This window comes from Oncorhynchus nerka, linkage group LG24, assembly GCF_034236695.1.
Source record: "Oncorhynchus nerka isolate Pitt River linkage group LG24, Oner_Uvic_2.0, whole genome shotgun sequence".
Lineage (NCBI taxonomy): Eukaryota > Metazoa > Chordata > Actinopteri > Salmoniformes > Salmonidae > Oncorhynchus > Oncorhynchus nerka.
This window is the reverse complement of record NC_088419.1, coordinates 60,748,154-60,765,903: the sequence shown is the minus strand read 5'-3', so window position 1 is coordinate 60,765,903 and position 17,750 is coordinate 60,748,154. Positions and strand designations below refer to the sequence as shown.

The 17,750-nt window shown below is 44.5% G+C and overlaps 1 protein-coding gene across 1 annotated transcript; it reads left to right on the top strand.

The window, feature by feature from the left end:
* Positions 1-4,618: 4,618 nt before the first annotated feature.
* On the top strand, positions 4,619-17,452 carry LOC115107401 (C2 calcium-dependent domain-containing protein 4C-like). Its single transcript, XM_029630800.1, has 2 exons — positions 4,619-4,947; positions 14,931-17,452. Exon 2 carries the CDS (start codon positions 14,977-14,979, stop codon positions 16,213-16,215), a length of 1,239 nt encoding a protein of 412 aa, XP_029486660.1. The 5' UTR covers positions 4,619-4,947; positions 14,931-14,976; the 3' UTR covers positions 16,216-17,452.
* The last annotated feature ends 298 nt before the right edge of the window (positions 17,453-17,750 follow it).

Genomic DNA, 17,750 nt, shown 5'->3' with positions numbered 1-17,750 from the left:
TTCTAGGTTAGACTACTGCAATGCTCTACTTTCCAGGCTACACGGATAAAGCACTAAATAAACTTCAGTTAGTGCTAAATACGGCTGCTAGAATCCTGTCTAGAACCAAAAAATGTGATCATATTACTCCAGTGCTAGCCTCCCTACACTGGCTTCCAGTCAAGGCAAGGGCTGATTTCAAGGTTTTACTGCTAACCTACAAAGCATTACATGGGCTTGCTCCTATCCATCTCTATGATTTGGTCCTGCCGTACATACCTACACGTACGCTATGGTCACAAGACGCAGGCCTCCTAATTGTCCCTAGAATTTCTAAGCAAACAGCTGGAGGCAGGGCTTTCTCCTATAGAGCTCAATTTTTATGGAATGGTCTGCCTACCCATGTGAGAGACGCAAACTCGGTCTCAACCTTTAAGTCTTTACTGAAGACTCATCTCTTCAGTGGGTCATATGATTGAGTGTAGTCTGGCCCAGGAGTGTGAAGGTGAACGGAAAGGCTCTGGAGCAACGAACCGCCCTTGCTGTCTCTGCCTAGCCGGTTCCCCTCTTTCCACTGGGATTCTCTGCCTCTAACCCTATTACAGGGGCCACTGGCTCACTGGTGCTCTTTCATGCTGTCCCTAGGAGGGGTGCGTCACTTGAGTGGGTTGAGTCACTGATGTGATCTTCCTGTCTGGGTTGGCGCCCCCCCTTGTGTTGTGCTGTGGCGGAGATCTTTGTGGGCTATACTCGGCCTCGTCTCAGGATGGTAAGTTGGTGATTGAAGATATCCCTCTAGTGGTGTGGGGGCTGTGCTTTGGCAAAGTGGGTGGGGTTATATCCTTCCCGTTTGGCCCTGTCCGGGGGTATCATCGGATGGGGCCACAGTGTCTCCTGACTCCTCCTGTCTCAGCCTCCAGTATTTATGCTGCAATAGTTTATGTGTCGGGGTGCTAGGGTCAGTTTGTTATATCTGGAGTACTTCTCCTGTCCTATCCGGTGTCCTGTGTGAATTTAAGTATGCTCTCTCTAATTCTCTCTTTCTCTCTTTCTTTCTCTCTATCGGAGGACCTGAGCCCTAGGACCACCTCAGGACTACCTGGCATGATGACTCCTTGCTGTCCCCAGTCCACCTGGCCGTGCTGCTGCTCCAGTTTCAACTGTTCTGCCTGTGATTATTATTATTTGACCATGCTGGTCATTTATGAACATTTGAACATCATGGCCATGTTCTGTAATAATCTCCACCCGGCACAGCCAGAAGAGGACTGGCCACCCCACATAGCCTGGTTCCTCTCTAGGTTTCCTAGGTTTTGGCCTTTCTAGGGAGTTTTTCCTAGCCACCGTGCTTCTACACCTGCATTGCTTGCTGTTTGGGGTTTTAGGCTGTGTTTCTGTAGAGCACTGTGAGATATCAGCTGATGTACGAAGGGCTATATAAATAAATTTGATTTGATTTGGTGGTGGTGTTACTCTACTGTGTTGAGTTCATTTGGGAGGGGCCTCATCATATTTCACAGCATGCTTTGTTGCAGGTTGCTTTTTAGAATGGTTTGTTTTAATATCTGTTTCTGCATGCACATTGATTGATTCATTGATCTTGTGCTACACAAAGATAAATAACATTTTTCTGAACTAATCCAATCTGTAAGTGGTTGGACATATTTCACCCGTTATTGAGATGGTTTAGGTAGTCACATTCATTAATTTTATTTTATTTATTTCACCTTTATTTAACCAGGTAGGCAAGTTGAGAACAAGTTCTCATTTACAATTGCGACCTGGCCAAGATAAAGCAAAGCAGTTCGACAGATACAACGACAGAGTTACACATGGAGTAAAACAAACATACAGTCAATAATACAGTATAAACAAGTCTGTATACAACGTGAGCAAATGAGGAGAGAAGGGAGGTAAAGGCAAAAAAGGCCATGGTGGCAAAGTAAATACAATATAGCAAGTAAAACACTGCAATTGTAGTTTTGCAATGGAAGAATGTGCAAAGTAGAAATAAAAATAATGGGGTGCAAAGGAGCAAAATAAATTAATTAATTAAATACAGTTGGGAAAGAGGTAGTTGTTTGGGCTAAATCATAGGTGGGCTATGTACAGGTGCAGTAATCTGTAAGATGCTCTGACAGTTGGTGCTTAAAGCTAGTGAGGGAGATAAGTGTTTCCAGTTTCAGAGATTTTTGTAGTTCGTTCCAGTCATTGGCAGCAGAGAACTGGAAGGAGAGGCGGCCAAAGAAAGAATTGGTTTTGGGGGTGACTAGAGAGATATACCTGCTGGAGCGAGTGCTACAGGTGGGTGATGCTATGGTGACCAGCGAGCTGAGATAAGGGGGGACTTTACCTAGCAGGGTCTTGTAGATGACATGGAGCCAGTGGGTTTGGCGACGAGTATGAAGCGAGGGCCAGCCAACGAGAGTGTACAGGTCGCAATGGTGGGTAGTATATGGGGCTTTGGTGACAAAACGGATTGCACTGTGATAGACTGCATCCAATTTGTTGAGTAGGGTATTGGAGGCTATTTTGTAAATGACATCGCCAAAGTCGAGGATTGGTAGGATGGTCAGTTTTACAAGGGTATGTTTGGCAGCATGAGTGAAGGATGCTTTGTTGCGAAATAGGAAGCCAATTCTAGATTTAGTTTTGGATTGGAGATGTTTGATATGGGTCTGGAAGGAGAGTTTACAGTCTAACCAGACACCTAAGTATTTGTAGTTGTCCACGTATTCTAAGTCAGAGCCGTCCAGAGTAGTGATGTTGGACAGGCGGGTAGGTGCAGGTAGCGATCGGTTGAAGAGCATGCATTTAGTTTGACTTGTATTTAAGAGCAATTGGAGGCCACGGAAGGAGAGTTGTATGGCATTGAAGCTTGCCTGGAGGGTTGTTAACATAGTGTCCAAAGAAGGGCCGGAAGTATATAGAATGGTGTCGTCTGCGTAGAGGTGGATCAGAGACTCACCAGCAGCAAGAGCGACCTCATTGATGTATATAGAGAAGAGAGTTGGTCCAAGAATTGAACCCTGTGGCACCCCCATAGAGACTGCCATAGGTCCGGACAGCAGACCCTCCGATTTGACACACTGAAATCTATCAGAGAAGTAGTTGGTGAACCAGGCGAGGCAATCATTTGAGAAACCAAGGCTGTTGAGTCTGCCGATGAGGATGTGGTGATTGACAGAGTCGAAAGCCTTGGCCAGATCAATGAATACGGCTGCACAGTAATGTTTCTTATCGATGGCGGTTAAGATATCGTTTAGGACCTTGAGCGTGGCTGAGGTGCACCCATGACCAGCTCTGAAACCAGATTGCATAGCAGAGAAGGTATGGTGAGATTCGAAATGGTCGGTAATCTGTTTGTTGACTTGGCTTTCGAAGACCTTAGAATCTAACTAACCTTGGCAGTTATTCTAACTGCGGATTGCAGGTGATTAAAGGTGGATATCCTAACTCTGGCTCGAATCCAATAAGTATTATATAACACTTTGCAAGCCAGTGTAAAATGACTTGCCAATGTGGCCTACAACCAGGAGGATCTGGACCCCAGGAAGATTAGCTCGTGTTACGGCATTAGCTAATGGGGATCCTAATAAACTAGGATGTCAAAGCATTATCGTGTAAAAAAAAGTGAGGTATTGTCAAAATGAATAATTACCTTTTTATAATGGGCTACATGAGTGAAAACTTTGAATGCAACAACCATCTCTCTGTCACTAGCAAACACAGTCATGGGTGGTACTGGTACCTCTAAAATTAACTTTAAAGGCACCCTGGGAAATAAATATGAAATAAGGCTTTGCACCATACAGTGTTAAAACAACACCCCAAAACGAGTTACTACAGGTGTAAATTCCCCAACACTTACATTAGCTGTAATAAAGTTTTAATTTAAATCAGAATATGTAACACCCACAGTGTTAGGGACACAACATTTTGGAGGTGTTAGTTTAACAAACCTTTGAAAAGTGTTAGTTTAACACTATTTCAGTGGGTCACATATAATTACTAAGAAAGTTACATTTAACACTGTGGTTGGGTTAGGGTTGGAATTATTTAAGATACTCTTTGAAGATGTAGGGTTTTTGGAAGTTGGGCAGGGACTGTCTTAGTTTCAGGATGAAGCTGGTTCCACAATTGGGGTGTCAGGACAGAGAAGAGCTTTGATTGGGCAGAGCAGGAGCTGCCCTCCCATAGGGGTCGGAGGGCAAAGAGACCAGAGGTGGCAGAAATGATTGTAGGATTGTGAACTATTTTATGTTATTCTGCTTTATTCTCTTTTATAAAAAATAAAAAATCACCAGTATGTCATATTTTTATTTCAAAGCCTGTAGTTTTGACTGCTGCTGGAAAGTAGTGCAAGCTATTGAACACAAAAATATAAATGCAACATGCAACAATTTCAATTATTTTACTGAGTTACAGTGTATATAAGGACATCGGTCAATTTAAATAAATGCATTAGGCCATAACCTATGGATTTCACATGACTGAGCAGGGGTGCAGTCATTGGTGGGCCTAGGAGGGCGCAGACCCAGCCAATCAGAATTAGTTTTACCCCCACAAAACGGCTTTATTACATACAAAACTACTCCCCAGCACTTGCCGGTTTACGTCACTGGCTATAGACCAGTGCGCCGCGGTTCAGTTTAATAGAATGCTGTCACTGGCTCTCTAGACTAGGATATAATAGTTTTCTCTTATTGGTCGGCTCTCAACATCGCCACCGGGAGAGTGTATAAAATGCATCATAGTCGCTCAAGAAGAACAAGTCCATCTCTGTTCTCTGGGGTGCAGAGCAGCCAGCCACAGCCATCTCTGTTCTCTGTTCTCTGGGGTGCAGAGCAGCCACAGCCAGAGCCAGCCAGCCAGCCTAGTTCCGCAAACAGTGTGAGATCCAGAGGAGGCGAGAGAAAATACCTGTTACGGAAGAATCAAGTCGACAAAGCAGCCTCCACGTCTTCAGTAAGTGTATTAAGCTGAATTCAACAGGTATCTAAAATTGTATATTTGTCTCACTCAAGGGTGAGTAATTAAATATATTCTGGGACGGGAGAGCATAGGCTACATCAATGGTATAGTCTACGAACTTCTTATTTGCACTTGTTGCACTTTATTTTATGATGGGCTAATACACACTTCTACATGATTGATTTCTTATATAATAAATTGACGTTCTTACGATGGCTACACCAAGTGTTTCTAAAAATCAACGGAGATCCGTCTTCATTCTCTTTAAAGGCAAAGTTATTATCAATTCAAGATTGTGCAAATTCATCACAAACTAGACCGGCTAGGATTTTGTCTGTATCGTCCATCTCTTATCAACATGAACTGACCGCACAATTCAACAACCCTAGTCAAAACATCCTATCCTAAAAAATATATGTATATTATAATCCAAAAGAAAAAACAGATTTTGGAACAACCCTATATGATTGTGTAGGATATAATCCTATAGGACTGGTTTCAAAATCTGATTCTAGTATATTTTTTTATTGGAATCCTATAGGAATTGTTGACAAGGGTTACATTTTATTTTCAAAAGAAGAGCTGAGTTATTTAAACGTATTTTTTTTGACAGGACAGATAGGGAGACTGATATCGAAGTGGTTAATTAAGGGCACAGACAGTCGGCCGAGGCGGGGCTCAAACCTCTTGTCGCTGAGGGGGGAAATGTGGTCCGGAGTTTAGACCGCTACACCAGACTCCAGGACATTGATAGGAATTTTCTATTAGATTATTGTATATAACATCATATAGGATAGCATCATATAGGAGTCCAATAAGACTGGTTCCAAAATCTGAAAGGATTTTTCTATTGGATTCTAATTGGACCCTTGTAATTGGAATCCTATTCATTTTGTTGATGGGAATTGTATAGATGTTTCCATTACATTCTAAAGGAGTTATCCTCAAAACTTGGCTATACACTATTGTTAACTTGGCTGCTTAACATATGGCGCACCCACCCTCCAAATGTTTTAGACAATTAAGACGGGAGCCTAGTGGTGAAGATCGTTGGGCCATTAACCGAAGGCTCGCTGGTTTGATTTCCCCGAGCCGACTGGGTGAAAAATCTGTTTATGTGCCCTAGTCGCTCTGCTAAATGACTTAAATGTAATTACCTATGAAGGTGGACACGTGAATTATAATAACTTCATAAGCAGCCAATATCGCCACTTGAGATGATGATCCTATATTGGGGAACCGCTATCTCGTGCACTTGTTTCCCCAAGTTCCAAGGGAGTAAGCATCTGCGTCACACATTAACTGCAACAACAATAGATATGAAACCAACTGTGCTTGTTTGCAAGGTTGTTTACATTTGTGTCAAAAGGTGTGCTATTTGACATTACAGCCAAACAGCATAGAGCTAGATTAACAATTTGATATAATGTTAATGTGACATAGGTATTGGTTAAAAAAAGATGACCTATTTCAGGTGTGCCAAGAGGTCACTAGCAGATACATCTGGGAGGGAAATGGGGAGGATGGGGAGGGAGTGCCTTCTGCTGATGGAGGGGGGGGGGCAAGGTACAATCCTGGGAGGGAGGGAGTTGTGCGATTGGGAGTTCCATATGGTGTCGCACAATCACAGCCGGTTGTGATACAGCCTGGAATCGAACCAGAATCGAACCTGTAGTGACGCCTCTAGCACTGAGATGCAGTGCCTTAGACCGCTGCACCACTCAGGAGCCCCCCAAGTGAATCTCTGACTATTATATATTAAATAAAATAAATGCTCGTATCTTTGTAATACTGTACTAAATGTTTTATTTAGCTATGTAAAGATGGTGTACATTCTAAGGGAAAACCCCCAACATATTGTGTTTTGTATAATTTGTATATATACTGAACAAAAATATAAGCGCAACATGTTAAGTGTTGGTCCCATGTTTCATGGGCTGAAATAAAAGATCCCAGAAATGTTCCATACGCACAGAAAGCTTATTTCTCAATACATTTTGGGCACAAATTTGTTTAGATCCCTGTTAGTGAGCATATCAAGAAGCTATTTAAACAGCATGATCATTACACAGGTGCACCTTATGCTGGGGACAATAAAAGGTCACTCTTAAATGTTTTGTCACACAACACAATGCCACAGATGAGGGAATGTGCAATTGGGGCTGCAGGTAGCCTAGTGGTTAGAGCGTTGGGCCAATAGCACTGGATCGAATCCCCGAGCTAACAAGGTAAAAATCTATCTTTCTGCCCCTGAGCAAGGCAGTTAACCCACTGTTCCTCTGGCACCGACGACGTGGATGTTGATTAAGGCAGCCCCCGCACCTCTCTGATTCAGAGGGGTTGGGTTAAATACGGTAGACACATTTCAGTTGAATACATTGTTGGACAACTGACTAGGTATCTCCCTTTCCCTTTCCCAATTGGCATGCTGACTGCCGGAATGTCCACTAGAGCGGCTGCCAGAGAATTTAATGTTTATTTCTCTACCATAAGCCACCTCCAACGTCGTTTTAGAGAATTTGGCAGTACGTCCAACCGACCTCACAATCGCAGACCACATGTATCCATGCCAGCCCACGACCTCCACATCCGGCTTCTTCACCTGTGGGATTGTCTGAGACCAGCCACCCGAACAGCTGATGAAACTGAGGTGTATTTCTGTCTGTAATAAAGCCCTTTTGTGGGTGAAAACTCATTCTGATGTGCTGGGCCTAGCTCCCAAGTGGGTGGGCCTATGCCCTCCCAGGCCCACCCATAGCTGCGTCCCTGCCCAATCATGTGAATTTCATACATTAGGGCCTAATTTATTTATTTCAATTGACTGATTTTCTTATATGAACTGTAACTCAGAACTTTGTTGAACAAGGTGAACTGTACTGGTGGTCATACTGAAAATGAACTTGCCGCCTTGGATCACTCCTATATTGTGGTGATGAATGAATCCGAAATGAATATAGAATTGTTTCCAAACAACAAAAATATTGTAATTAATGTTGTATTGTACTGGAACAAATGACAACAAACTATAATTTAATGGGTTAAATTAAGAAAAAATGATAATATGATTATGATGACAAAATCCTAAAAGATTTATCAAAAACCTATAGGATTACTTTTGATTTCCAATAGGAAAAAAGTAGTCCAGTAGGATTCCAAAATGATTATGATAGAGGTGACACAAAATCCAATAGGAATGATTTTGATTCCCAATAGGAAAAAGTATTGCAATAGGATTCTGATTAGAGGTGGAAAACAACCTCCATTCACCTTTTATGGTAACAAAAGCACCCTCATTTGTTGTATGATTTGAAGATGTTGGAATTGGGCCATGATAAAAGAAAGCGCAATGGCAAATGTTATTACATTTCTGTAGAGAAGTGGGCAAAATGTTTTAATCTTTTGCAGTGATTTTTTTTCAAACTAAAAACGCATGCCGCCTATAGTGAGTGACAAACACTGGCCACGCATTCTACAAGATTGATTGTCCTTTCAAACAATTTAAAAGTAAATGCTACAGCCCACACTTCTATGCAAAATACAAATTGTTCAACATTTTGCTGATCAATAGATGATTTTGTTTCCTTGGTGTAGGCTCAGAGATTAAATGGGCTATGTTTGTGCTTCTTTCTCACAATGATGTAGCCTACACATACTTTCAAATATTTTAAATAGGCTACCAGTCTATTTACTTTTGAGCATGAATGGCTAATATTTGTTGTTTAGCGGGAATAAACCAGTCATGTCAGAAAAGGAGAGACATGTCCTGCAATATGATTATGATTTAGGCCTATATAATAAAAATGAAATAACCTATGTGACCAACCGGCTTGATTCGGTAGCAACATTTGAATTTATTTTAAATTTTTTACATTAGATAAAAGTACAGACTCAGAGCTAGGAAATGGTATATCATACACTACAGTTGAGGAACAATGGGAAAGTTGTAACCCCACTTTTGAGAAAATGGCCCTTGAATGTTTTGGTACATCTACTGGAGAGCCCTGCATTGTCTACACCCATTCAGCATTGTTCACACCCTCTTAAGCCTTAGCCCAAACCTTAGCCCAAATCTCTTTAAGGATTCACATGTGAGGCCATGTGCTAAACAGAGTGAGTACGACGGTAGTGTACTAAACAACCAAAGATTCCAAGACTAAAGGCTGGTTTATACGAAAAAGATGTCCCCAGCAGAGAGAGGTACTAACACTCACAACCCATTGTGGCTACAGACTATGGTGAATTAGGACGACGTTGCTGCTAGAAACGGATCTATATTCATTTTTAATAGTTTTTTATCAATGGTTCAGGTTTGGATTTGTGACGGGTAAGCTGATCCTAGATCTGTACGTAAAGGGCAAGGTCTGGTTAAAGTAATAGACTTGGCCATAGGGGCCGAGGTTAGCTAGCCAGCTATTTTGTCGTCCTTAACGTAGGAGACACTCCTAGCTAGCCAATAGCCAGCCAACGTCTACTGAATAGAACTTTCGCATTCGGTCGCATTCCGCTTCGCTCCACAGGTAGTATCATATTTTCATTTCATTTCATTACAGTCCCAACGGTGTGATTTGTTTGATCGTAGCTAGCTACATAGCTAGCTACATAGCCGTCTTTGTTTCAAAGATAATTGTGTAGTCTAGAGCGATTTTCTAGGTTAGCTAGCCAGCTATTGTCGTTCTCCTAACGCAACGTAACGTAACCAACACTGCTAGCTAGCCCCCGAAAAGCAGCATTGTAGAAACTTCACACTCAACGGAACGACTTGATTAGGGTAGTGTCAACAACGCAGCTAGCCTACCTCAGCAGTACTGTATCATTTGAATCATTTTAGTCAATTAGATTCTTGCTACGTAAGCTTAACTTTCTGAACATTCGAGACGTGTAGTCCACTTGTCATTCCAATCTCCTCTGCATTAGCGTAGCCTCTTCTCTAGCCTGTCAACTATGTGTCTGTCTATCCCTGTTCTCTCCTCTCTGCACAGACCATACAAACGCTCCACACCGCATGGCCGCGGCCACCTAATCTGGTGGTCCCAGCGCACAACCCACGTGGAGTTCCAGGTCTCCGGTAGCCTCTGGAACTGCCGATCTGCGGCCAACAAGGCAGAGTTCATCTCAGCCTATGCCTCCCTCCAGTCCCTCGACTTCTTGGCTCTGACGGAAACATGGATCACCACAGACAACACCGCTACTCCTACTGCTCTCTCTTCGTCCGCCCACGTGCTCTCGCACACCCCGAGAGCTTCTGGTCAGCGGGGTGGTGGCACCGGGATCCTCATCTCTCCCAAGTGGTCATTCTCTCTTTCTCCCCTTACCCATCTGTCTATCGCCTCCTTTGAATTCCATGCTGTCACAGTTACCAGCCCTTTCAAGCTTAACATCCTTATCATTTATCGCCCTCCAGGTTCCCTCGGAGAGTTCATCAATGAGCTTGATGCCTTGATAAGCTCCTTTCCTGAGGACGGCTCACCTCTCACAGTTCTGGGCGACTTTAACCTCCCCACGTCTACCTTTGACTCATTCCTCTCTGCCTCCTTCTTTCCACTCCTCTCCTCTTTTGACCTCACCCTCTCACCTTCCCCCTACTCACAAGGCAGGAAATACGCTCAACCTCATCTTTACTAGATGCTGTTCCTCCACTAACCTCATTGCAACTCCCCTCCAAGTCTCCGACCACTACCTTGTATCCTTTTCCCTCTCGCTCTCATCCAACACTTCCCACACTGCCCCTACTCGGATGGTATCGCGCCGTCCCAACCTTCGCTCTCTCTCCCCCGCTACTCTCTCCTCTTCCATCCTATCATCTCTTCCCTCTGCTCAAACCTTCTCCAACCTATCTCCTGATTCTGCCTCCTCAACCCTCCTCTCCTCCCTTTCTGCATCCTTTGACTCTCTATGTCCCCTATCCTCCAGGCCGGCTCGGTCCTCCCCTCCCGCTCCGTGGCTCGACGACTCATTGCGAGCTCACAGAACAGGGCTCCGGGCAGCCGAGCGGAAATGGAGGAAAACTCGCCTCCCTGCGGACCTGGCATCCTTTCACTCCCTCCTCTCTACATTTTCCCCTCTGTCTCTGCTGCTAAAGCCACTTTCTACCACTCTAAATTCCAAGCATCTGCCTCTAACCCTAGGAAGCTCTTTGCCACCTTCTCCTCCCTCTTGAATCCTCCTCCCCCTCCCCCCTCCTCCCTCTCTGCAGATGACTTCGTCAACCATTTTGAAAAGAAGGTCGACGACATCCGATCCTCGTTTGCTAAGTCAAACGACACCGCTGGTTCTGCTCACACTGCCCTACCCTGTGCTCTGACCTCTTTCTCCCTCTCTCTCCAGATGACATCTCGCGTCTTGTGACGGCCGGCCGCCCAACAACCTGCCCGCTTGACCCTATCCCCTCCTCTCTTCTCCAGACCATCTCCGGTGACCTTCTCCCTTACCTCACCTCGCTCATCAACTCATCCCTGACCGCTGGCTACGTCCCTCCCGTCTTCAAGAGAGCGAGAGTTGCACCCCTTCTGAAAAACCTACACTCGATCCCTCCGATGTCAACAACTACAGACCAGTATCCCTTCTTTCTTTTCTCTCCAAAACTCTTGAACGTGCCGTCCTTGGCCAGCTCTCCGCTATCTCTCTCAGAATGACCTTCTTGATCCAAATCAGTCAGGTTTCAAGACTAGTCATTCAACTGAGACTGCTCTTCTCTGTATCACGGAGGCGCTCCGCACTGCTAAAGCTAACTCTCTCTCCTCTGCTCTCATCCTTCTAGACCTATCGGCTGCCTTCGATACTGTGAACCATCAGATCCTCCTCTCCACCCTCTCCGAGTTGGGCATCTCTGGCGCGGCCCACGCTTGGATTGCGTCCTACCTGACAGGTCGCTCCTACCAGGTGGCGTGGCGAGAATCCGTCTCCTCACCACGTGCTCTCACCACTGGTGTCCCCCAGGGCTCTGTTCTAGGCCCTCTCCTATTCTCGCTATACACCAAGTCACTTGGCTCTGTCATAACCTCACATGGTCTCTCCTATCATTGCTATGCAGACGACACACAATTAATCTTCTCCTTTCCCCCTTCTGACGACCAGGTGGCGAATCGCATCTCTGCATGTCTGGCAGACATATCAGTGTGGATGACGGATCATCACCTCAAGCTGAACCTCGGCAAGACGGAGCTGCTCTTCCTCCCGGGGAAGGACTGCCCGTTCCATGATCTCGCCATCACGGTTGACAACTCCATTGTGTCCTCGTCCCAGAGCGCTAAGAACCTTGGCGTGATCCTGGACAACACCCTGTCGTTCTCAAATAACATCAAGGCGGTGGCCCGTTCCTGTAGGTTCATGCTCTACAACATCCGCAGAGTACGACCCTGCCTCACACAGGAAGCGGCGCAGGTCCTAATCCAGGCACTCGTCATCTCCCGTCTGGATTACTGCAACTCGCTGTTGGCTGGGCTCCCTGCCTGTGCCATTAAACCCCTACAACTCATCCAGAACGCCGCAGCCCGTCTGGTGTTCAACCTTCCCAAGTTCTCTCACGTCACCCCGCTCCTCCGCTCTCTCCACTGGCTTCCAGTTGAAGCTCGCATCCGCTACAAGACCATGGTGCTTGCCTACGGAGCTGTGAGGGGAACGGCACCTCAGTACCTCCAGGCTCTGATCAGGCCCTACACCCAAACAAGGGCACTGCGTTCATCCACCTCTGGCCTGCTCGCCTCCCTACCACTGAGGAAGTACAGTTCCCGCTCAGCCCAGTCAAAACTGTTCGCTGCTCTGGCCCCCCAATGGTGGAACAAACTCCCTCACGACGCCAGGACAGCGGAGTCAATCACCACCTTCCGGAGACACCTGAAACCCCACCTCTTTAAGGAATACCTAGGATAGGATAAAGTAATCCTTCTCACCCCCCCCTTAAAAGACCTAGATGCACTATTGTAAAGTGGCTGTTCCACTGGATGTCATAAGGTGAAAGCACCAATTTGTAAGTCGCTCTGGATAAGAGCGTCTGCTAAATGACTTAAATGTAAATGTAATACGACGTCTATTAACATGTCTGTATCCTGTTGTCGCAGGGACATCATGAACATTCTATTGTCGTCCGACATTAAACTTGTCCTTGTGAAAAAGTATAAACACAAAAACGACAGGCTGCATGGCATCAGTAGCCTGGTGGTCCAAAATAGCATAACTGGTGTTAACCTCCCAGGGATATGTGGGATGCTAGCGTCCCAACTGGCCAAAAGCCAGTGAAAATGCAGAGCGCCAAATTCAAATAAATGACTATAAAAATCTAACTTTCATGAAATCACACATGTAAGATACCACATTAAGGCTACACTTGTTATGGATCCAGCCAACATGTCAGATTTCAAAAAGGCTTTTCGGCGTAAGCAAATTATGCTATTATCTGAGGATAGCACTTCCGTAAACAAAGAGAGAAAAGCATATTTCAACCCTGCAGGCGCGACACAAAACGCAGAAATAAAAATATAATTCATGCCTTACCTTTGACAAGCTTCTTTTGTTGGCACTCCAATATGTCCCATAAACATCACAAATGGTCCTTTTGTTCGATTAATTCCGTCGATATATATCCAAAATGCCCATTTATTTGGCGCATTTGATCCAGAAAAACACAGGTTCCAACTTGCGCAACGTGACTCCAAAATATCTCAAAAGTTACCTGTAAACTTTGCCAAAACATTTCAAACTACCTTTGTAATACAACTTTAGGTATTTTTTTTAACGTAAATAATCGATAAAATTGAAGACTGGATGATCTGTGTTCAATACAGGAGGAAAACAAACTGTAGCTAGCTTTCTGGTCATGCACCTCTAACTAACAGTACACTTGAAGTGACCCTCGTTCTGAACAGGGCTACTTCTTCATTACACAAAGGAAAAACCTCAACCAATTTCTAAAGACTGGTGACATCCAGTGGACTTGGTAGGAACTGCAAGAAGGTCCCTTTGAAATCTGGATTCCCAATGAAAACCCATTGAAAAGAGTGACCTAAAAAAAAAAATCTGAATGGTTTGTCCTCAGGGTTTTGCATGCTAAATCAATTCTGTTATACTTACAGACATGATTCAAACAGTTTTAGAAACTTCAGAGTGTTTTCTATCCAAATATACTAATATGCATATCTTATCTTCTGGGGATGAGTAGCAGGCAGTTGAATTTGGGCATGCATTTCATCCGGACATGAAAATACTGTCCCCTGTCACCAAGAAGTTAAGGATTTTTTGACTAAGGAATTTAACAGAAGAAATAGAATAACATTTCCTATGTCTGTTGAAGTGGATCTCAGTGATGTGCTAAAGTGTTATTTTGGCGTCACATTTTTAAATGAACCAGATGAAACCTGATGAAACCAAAATTAGCTGTGGTTCTAAGCTAAATAAATGTAATCTAGGCTTCATTTGTTATTATGACTAATGTAGACTTTATTATTCCACAGGAGTAATTTGCTGTGCAACATGTTGGCATAGTGTAGGTTACTTACTGCAACACAGAATGTACTGTATGAGTAAATGTACAATAATTGTGTTTTCTTAGCCTTTGTAAATCAGTCATGTCCTATGTACCTCTTATTTAGGCTGTACAAATTATTTATTTATTCAACATCTCTATCCTAAATAATTATAAACTGGGTGGTTCGAACCCTGAATGCTGATTTGGTTGAAAGCCGTGGTATACCACAGGTATTACAAAACAATTATTTTTACTCATCCAATTATGTTGGTAACCATTTTATAATAACAATAAGGCACCTCAGGGGTTTACTGGCCATATATCACACCCCATCGGTCCTTATTGATTCAATATAAACTTGACACATTGGTGTCCATTTAGTTGTTTTTCCAGTTTTTAGATTCAGTTAACCATTTCTGGCACAGCTATAGTAACAGCTACAATGTGATTTTCTCAGTGTATTAATTAATATATTTCACAACAATAACTGCTGCCTTGTTTGTGCTTTTGCCTGCAGACAGAGAAACACCCCCGTATCTCACTTGCTGAAGCCCAGTGGGACCATGTGGGTTCTGGACAAGATCCGTGGGTCGGTAGAAACCACTGTACTCCGGAGGGGGGAGAATGGAGACAAGGAGGGCAATACTCCAGCCTACAGCAATGTTCTCACCCCTGATAAGATCCCTGACTTCTTTATTCCCCCCAAGCTGGTCTCCTGCCCCCCAGAGCCTGAGACCCTGGACGTTGTCAAGCCCAAGGAGGGCCTTTGGCTCTCGGCCTCTGAGCAGACCATTGGCAGTAAGAAAATCAGCAGTCCTCAAAGTCCTCGTCTGGTCGTCAAGCTGGCTGGGGACACCAAGAACCTGCTGAGGGCAGCAAACCGTCACATCATCCAGATAGAGAGCGCTGATGATGTGGTGGCAGGGGACACCAATGCTGACCCTCAGTCTCAGACTGCAATGTCACTGCCCTACGTCCCCAAGACCCAGACCTCCTATGGTTTTGCCACTCTGATGGAGAGCCCCCACACCCGCCGCAAGGAGTCCCTTTTCCACTGTGACCAGACCAGCCCCCTGACCTCCCCCAACTGTCAGCGGAAGGGGAAGAGCAGCGTCAGCGAGGGCAACCACCTCAACCCCCCTGTCTTCAACGCCTCTCACAACCCGTACCGCTACTTTAGTGGAGGGGAGAGTGACACCTGTTCCTCGGCTGAGTCCTCTCCCTTCAGCTCCCCGCTGCTCTCCCGCTCTGCCTCGCTGCTCAAGATCTTCACACATGAGACGCAGGCCAAGGTGGTGAAGGCCAAGAGCAAGTTTGCCCGCCACAGCTCCTTATCCACAGACGAGTGCAGCTCGGCCGAGCCCAGTCCCAACGTGCCGCGACGTCTCCATTCCCCTTCCCTCCACGGTAGTGGGCCGTCGGACCGTGAGCACACCATTAACCTGCAGAATGGCGGCAGGGTGAGGCTAAGCGCCGACTACGATGCCGGCACAGCCCGCCTGCGCATCCGTGTTCTGGCTGCCGAAGAGCTATACGACAAGGTGTACGACATCAAGAGCATCAACTGCTGCGTGTCGCTGTACCTGAACCCTGGCAAGCTGCAGAAACAGAGGAGCACTATCATCAAGAACAGCCGGAATCCTGTGTTCAATGAGGATTTCTTCTTTGACTCTGTGACCTCCGTGCAGGTGAAGAACCTGGCAGTGAAGATCAAGGTGGTGAATAAGGGCACCAGCCTGAAGAGAGACACTCTGCTCGGGGAGAGAGAGATCCCTCTGGAGAAGCTGATCCATGACCTCTAGATTTGTCCTGGAGATACAGAACAGAACTTTGACTGACACTGAATGAGACTATGAATGATAAAGGGCATGAATGGAAGAGATATAGTTGGGATTGATGTTTGCTTGGTGCCCCACAGAGAACTGTCTGAAAGTAGCAGTTCATTTATAGTCACTGACTGTTTGGTCTGGTCTAGCAGCTCGTCTCTTAGCTGGTCACCTCCTCAACCTTCTGTTCCCTGAGCCTGCAGCCCTGCACAGTCCAACTTCCAGATCATGTGGTGGACAATCAAATATGGCACAGGTCAAAAGACACCTGCGCATTTGATTGACTCACTTTTTGTACCCTCTTGATCTCAACGTTTTATGTTGCATAGTTGTAACTTAATGCGACTCATCCTCAGACGATTCAGTGTTAATTCAGCACTACAACACTTTTATGGATCACTGGGTCTACTATATCCTGATTGTTGTTGCCATCTACAGTACCACCTGGAGGGAGGACCAATCTGTGGTGTGACCACAATGTCCCAAACCTGGAGGATAGAGATCAGACATCCCCGTATGCATCCTCATCCGCTTGGCATGAATATGTAAATGCAGTTATACATTAGCAGTTTGTACTTCAGTTTCATAACACTCACAAACCATAGAGAGAATGAGAATGCATGTAATTTTAAAGAGTGTTTACCAAGTGGTTGAACTTGATTTTATACATAAATGTGGTATTTGTGTGAGACATGACTCAGTATGGTGTATGTGTGAATTTGTTATCAAGATACAACATTATGACTTGTTTGTTAATTGTCTATTATGTACTGCTCTCTGCTGGAGAGTGAATGATTGGCAGCCCCCCTGTGTAGACAAGCCACCAGATGAGTAGACTGAGAAAGGCAACAAAAAAAAAGAACAATAACACAACAATATTTAAGGATAGTCTTCTATTCTCTATTATATCCTTCTATTCTCTGCATGTGCTCTGCTGTCCTTTAAAATGAATTAGAATAAATGTGATCTGATTGCAATTTCAAGTAGGAGACAGAGGTTGTTTCTGAAGATGGTTAAAGGGTCAACACATCGATCAGTCGTTGAGATATGTAGTCATTTAACCATGTCAGATATCACTGATGTTTTACAGTATGTAGCCAGTGTTTTTGTGGGTTTACATTCCTGTTATGTTCGAACCTCGACTATACAAAAGCTCTCCCCAACACCATTGCTTTTCTCCAAGCTTATACTTTATAAAACTCTTGTTGCTGTGTGTGTGATCATTTTGTTATTGTGAAAAATCAGTATGATACTATAAATAATTTATTTGTGGGTGTTTATACTATCTATACCTGCTGTACATGGGAGTGTGCTCACTGAATTGTAACCAATCCCTTTTTTGGCTTACATCAGCATGACTAAGAAACATCAATATTGTCAGTAGATTTGATCAAACTTCATTTTAGTAGACCGGGTCAAAATGTAAGTGCATTTATGATGAAAATTCAATTAAGTCAAAAAGTGGGTAGTATATTTTTGGGACTGCTGAACAAGGCCTATTTTTGTAATTG

What these genes read in the sequence shown, in the direction of transcription:
- LOC115107401 (XM_029630800.1), top strand. Translation starts at nt 14,977, where the DNA reads ATGTGGGTTCTGGACAAGATCCGTGGGTCGGTAGAAACCACTGTACTC.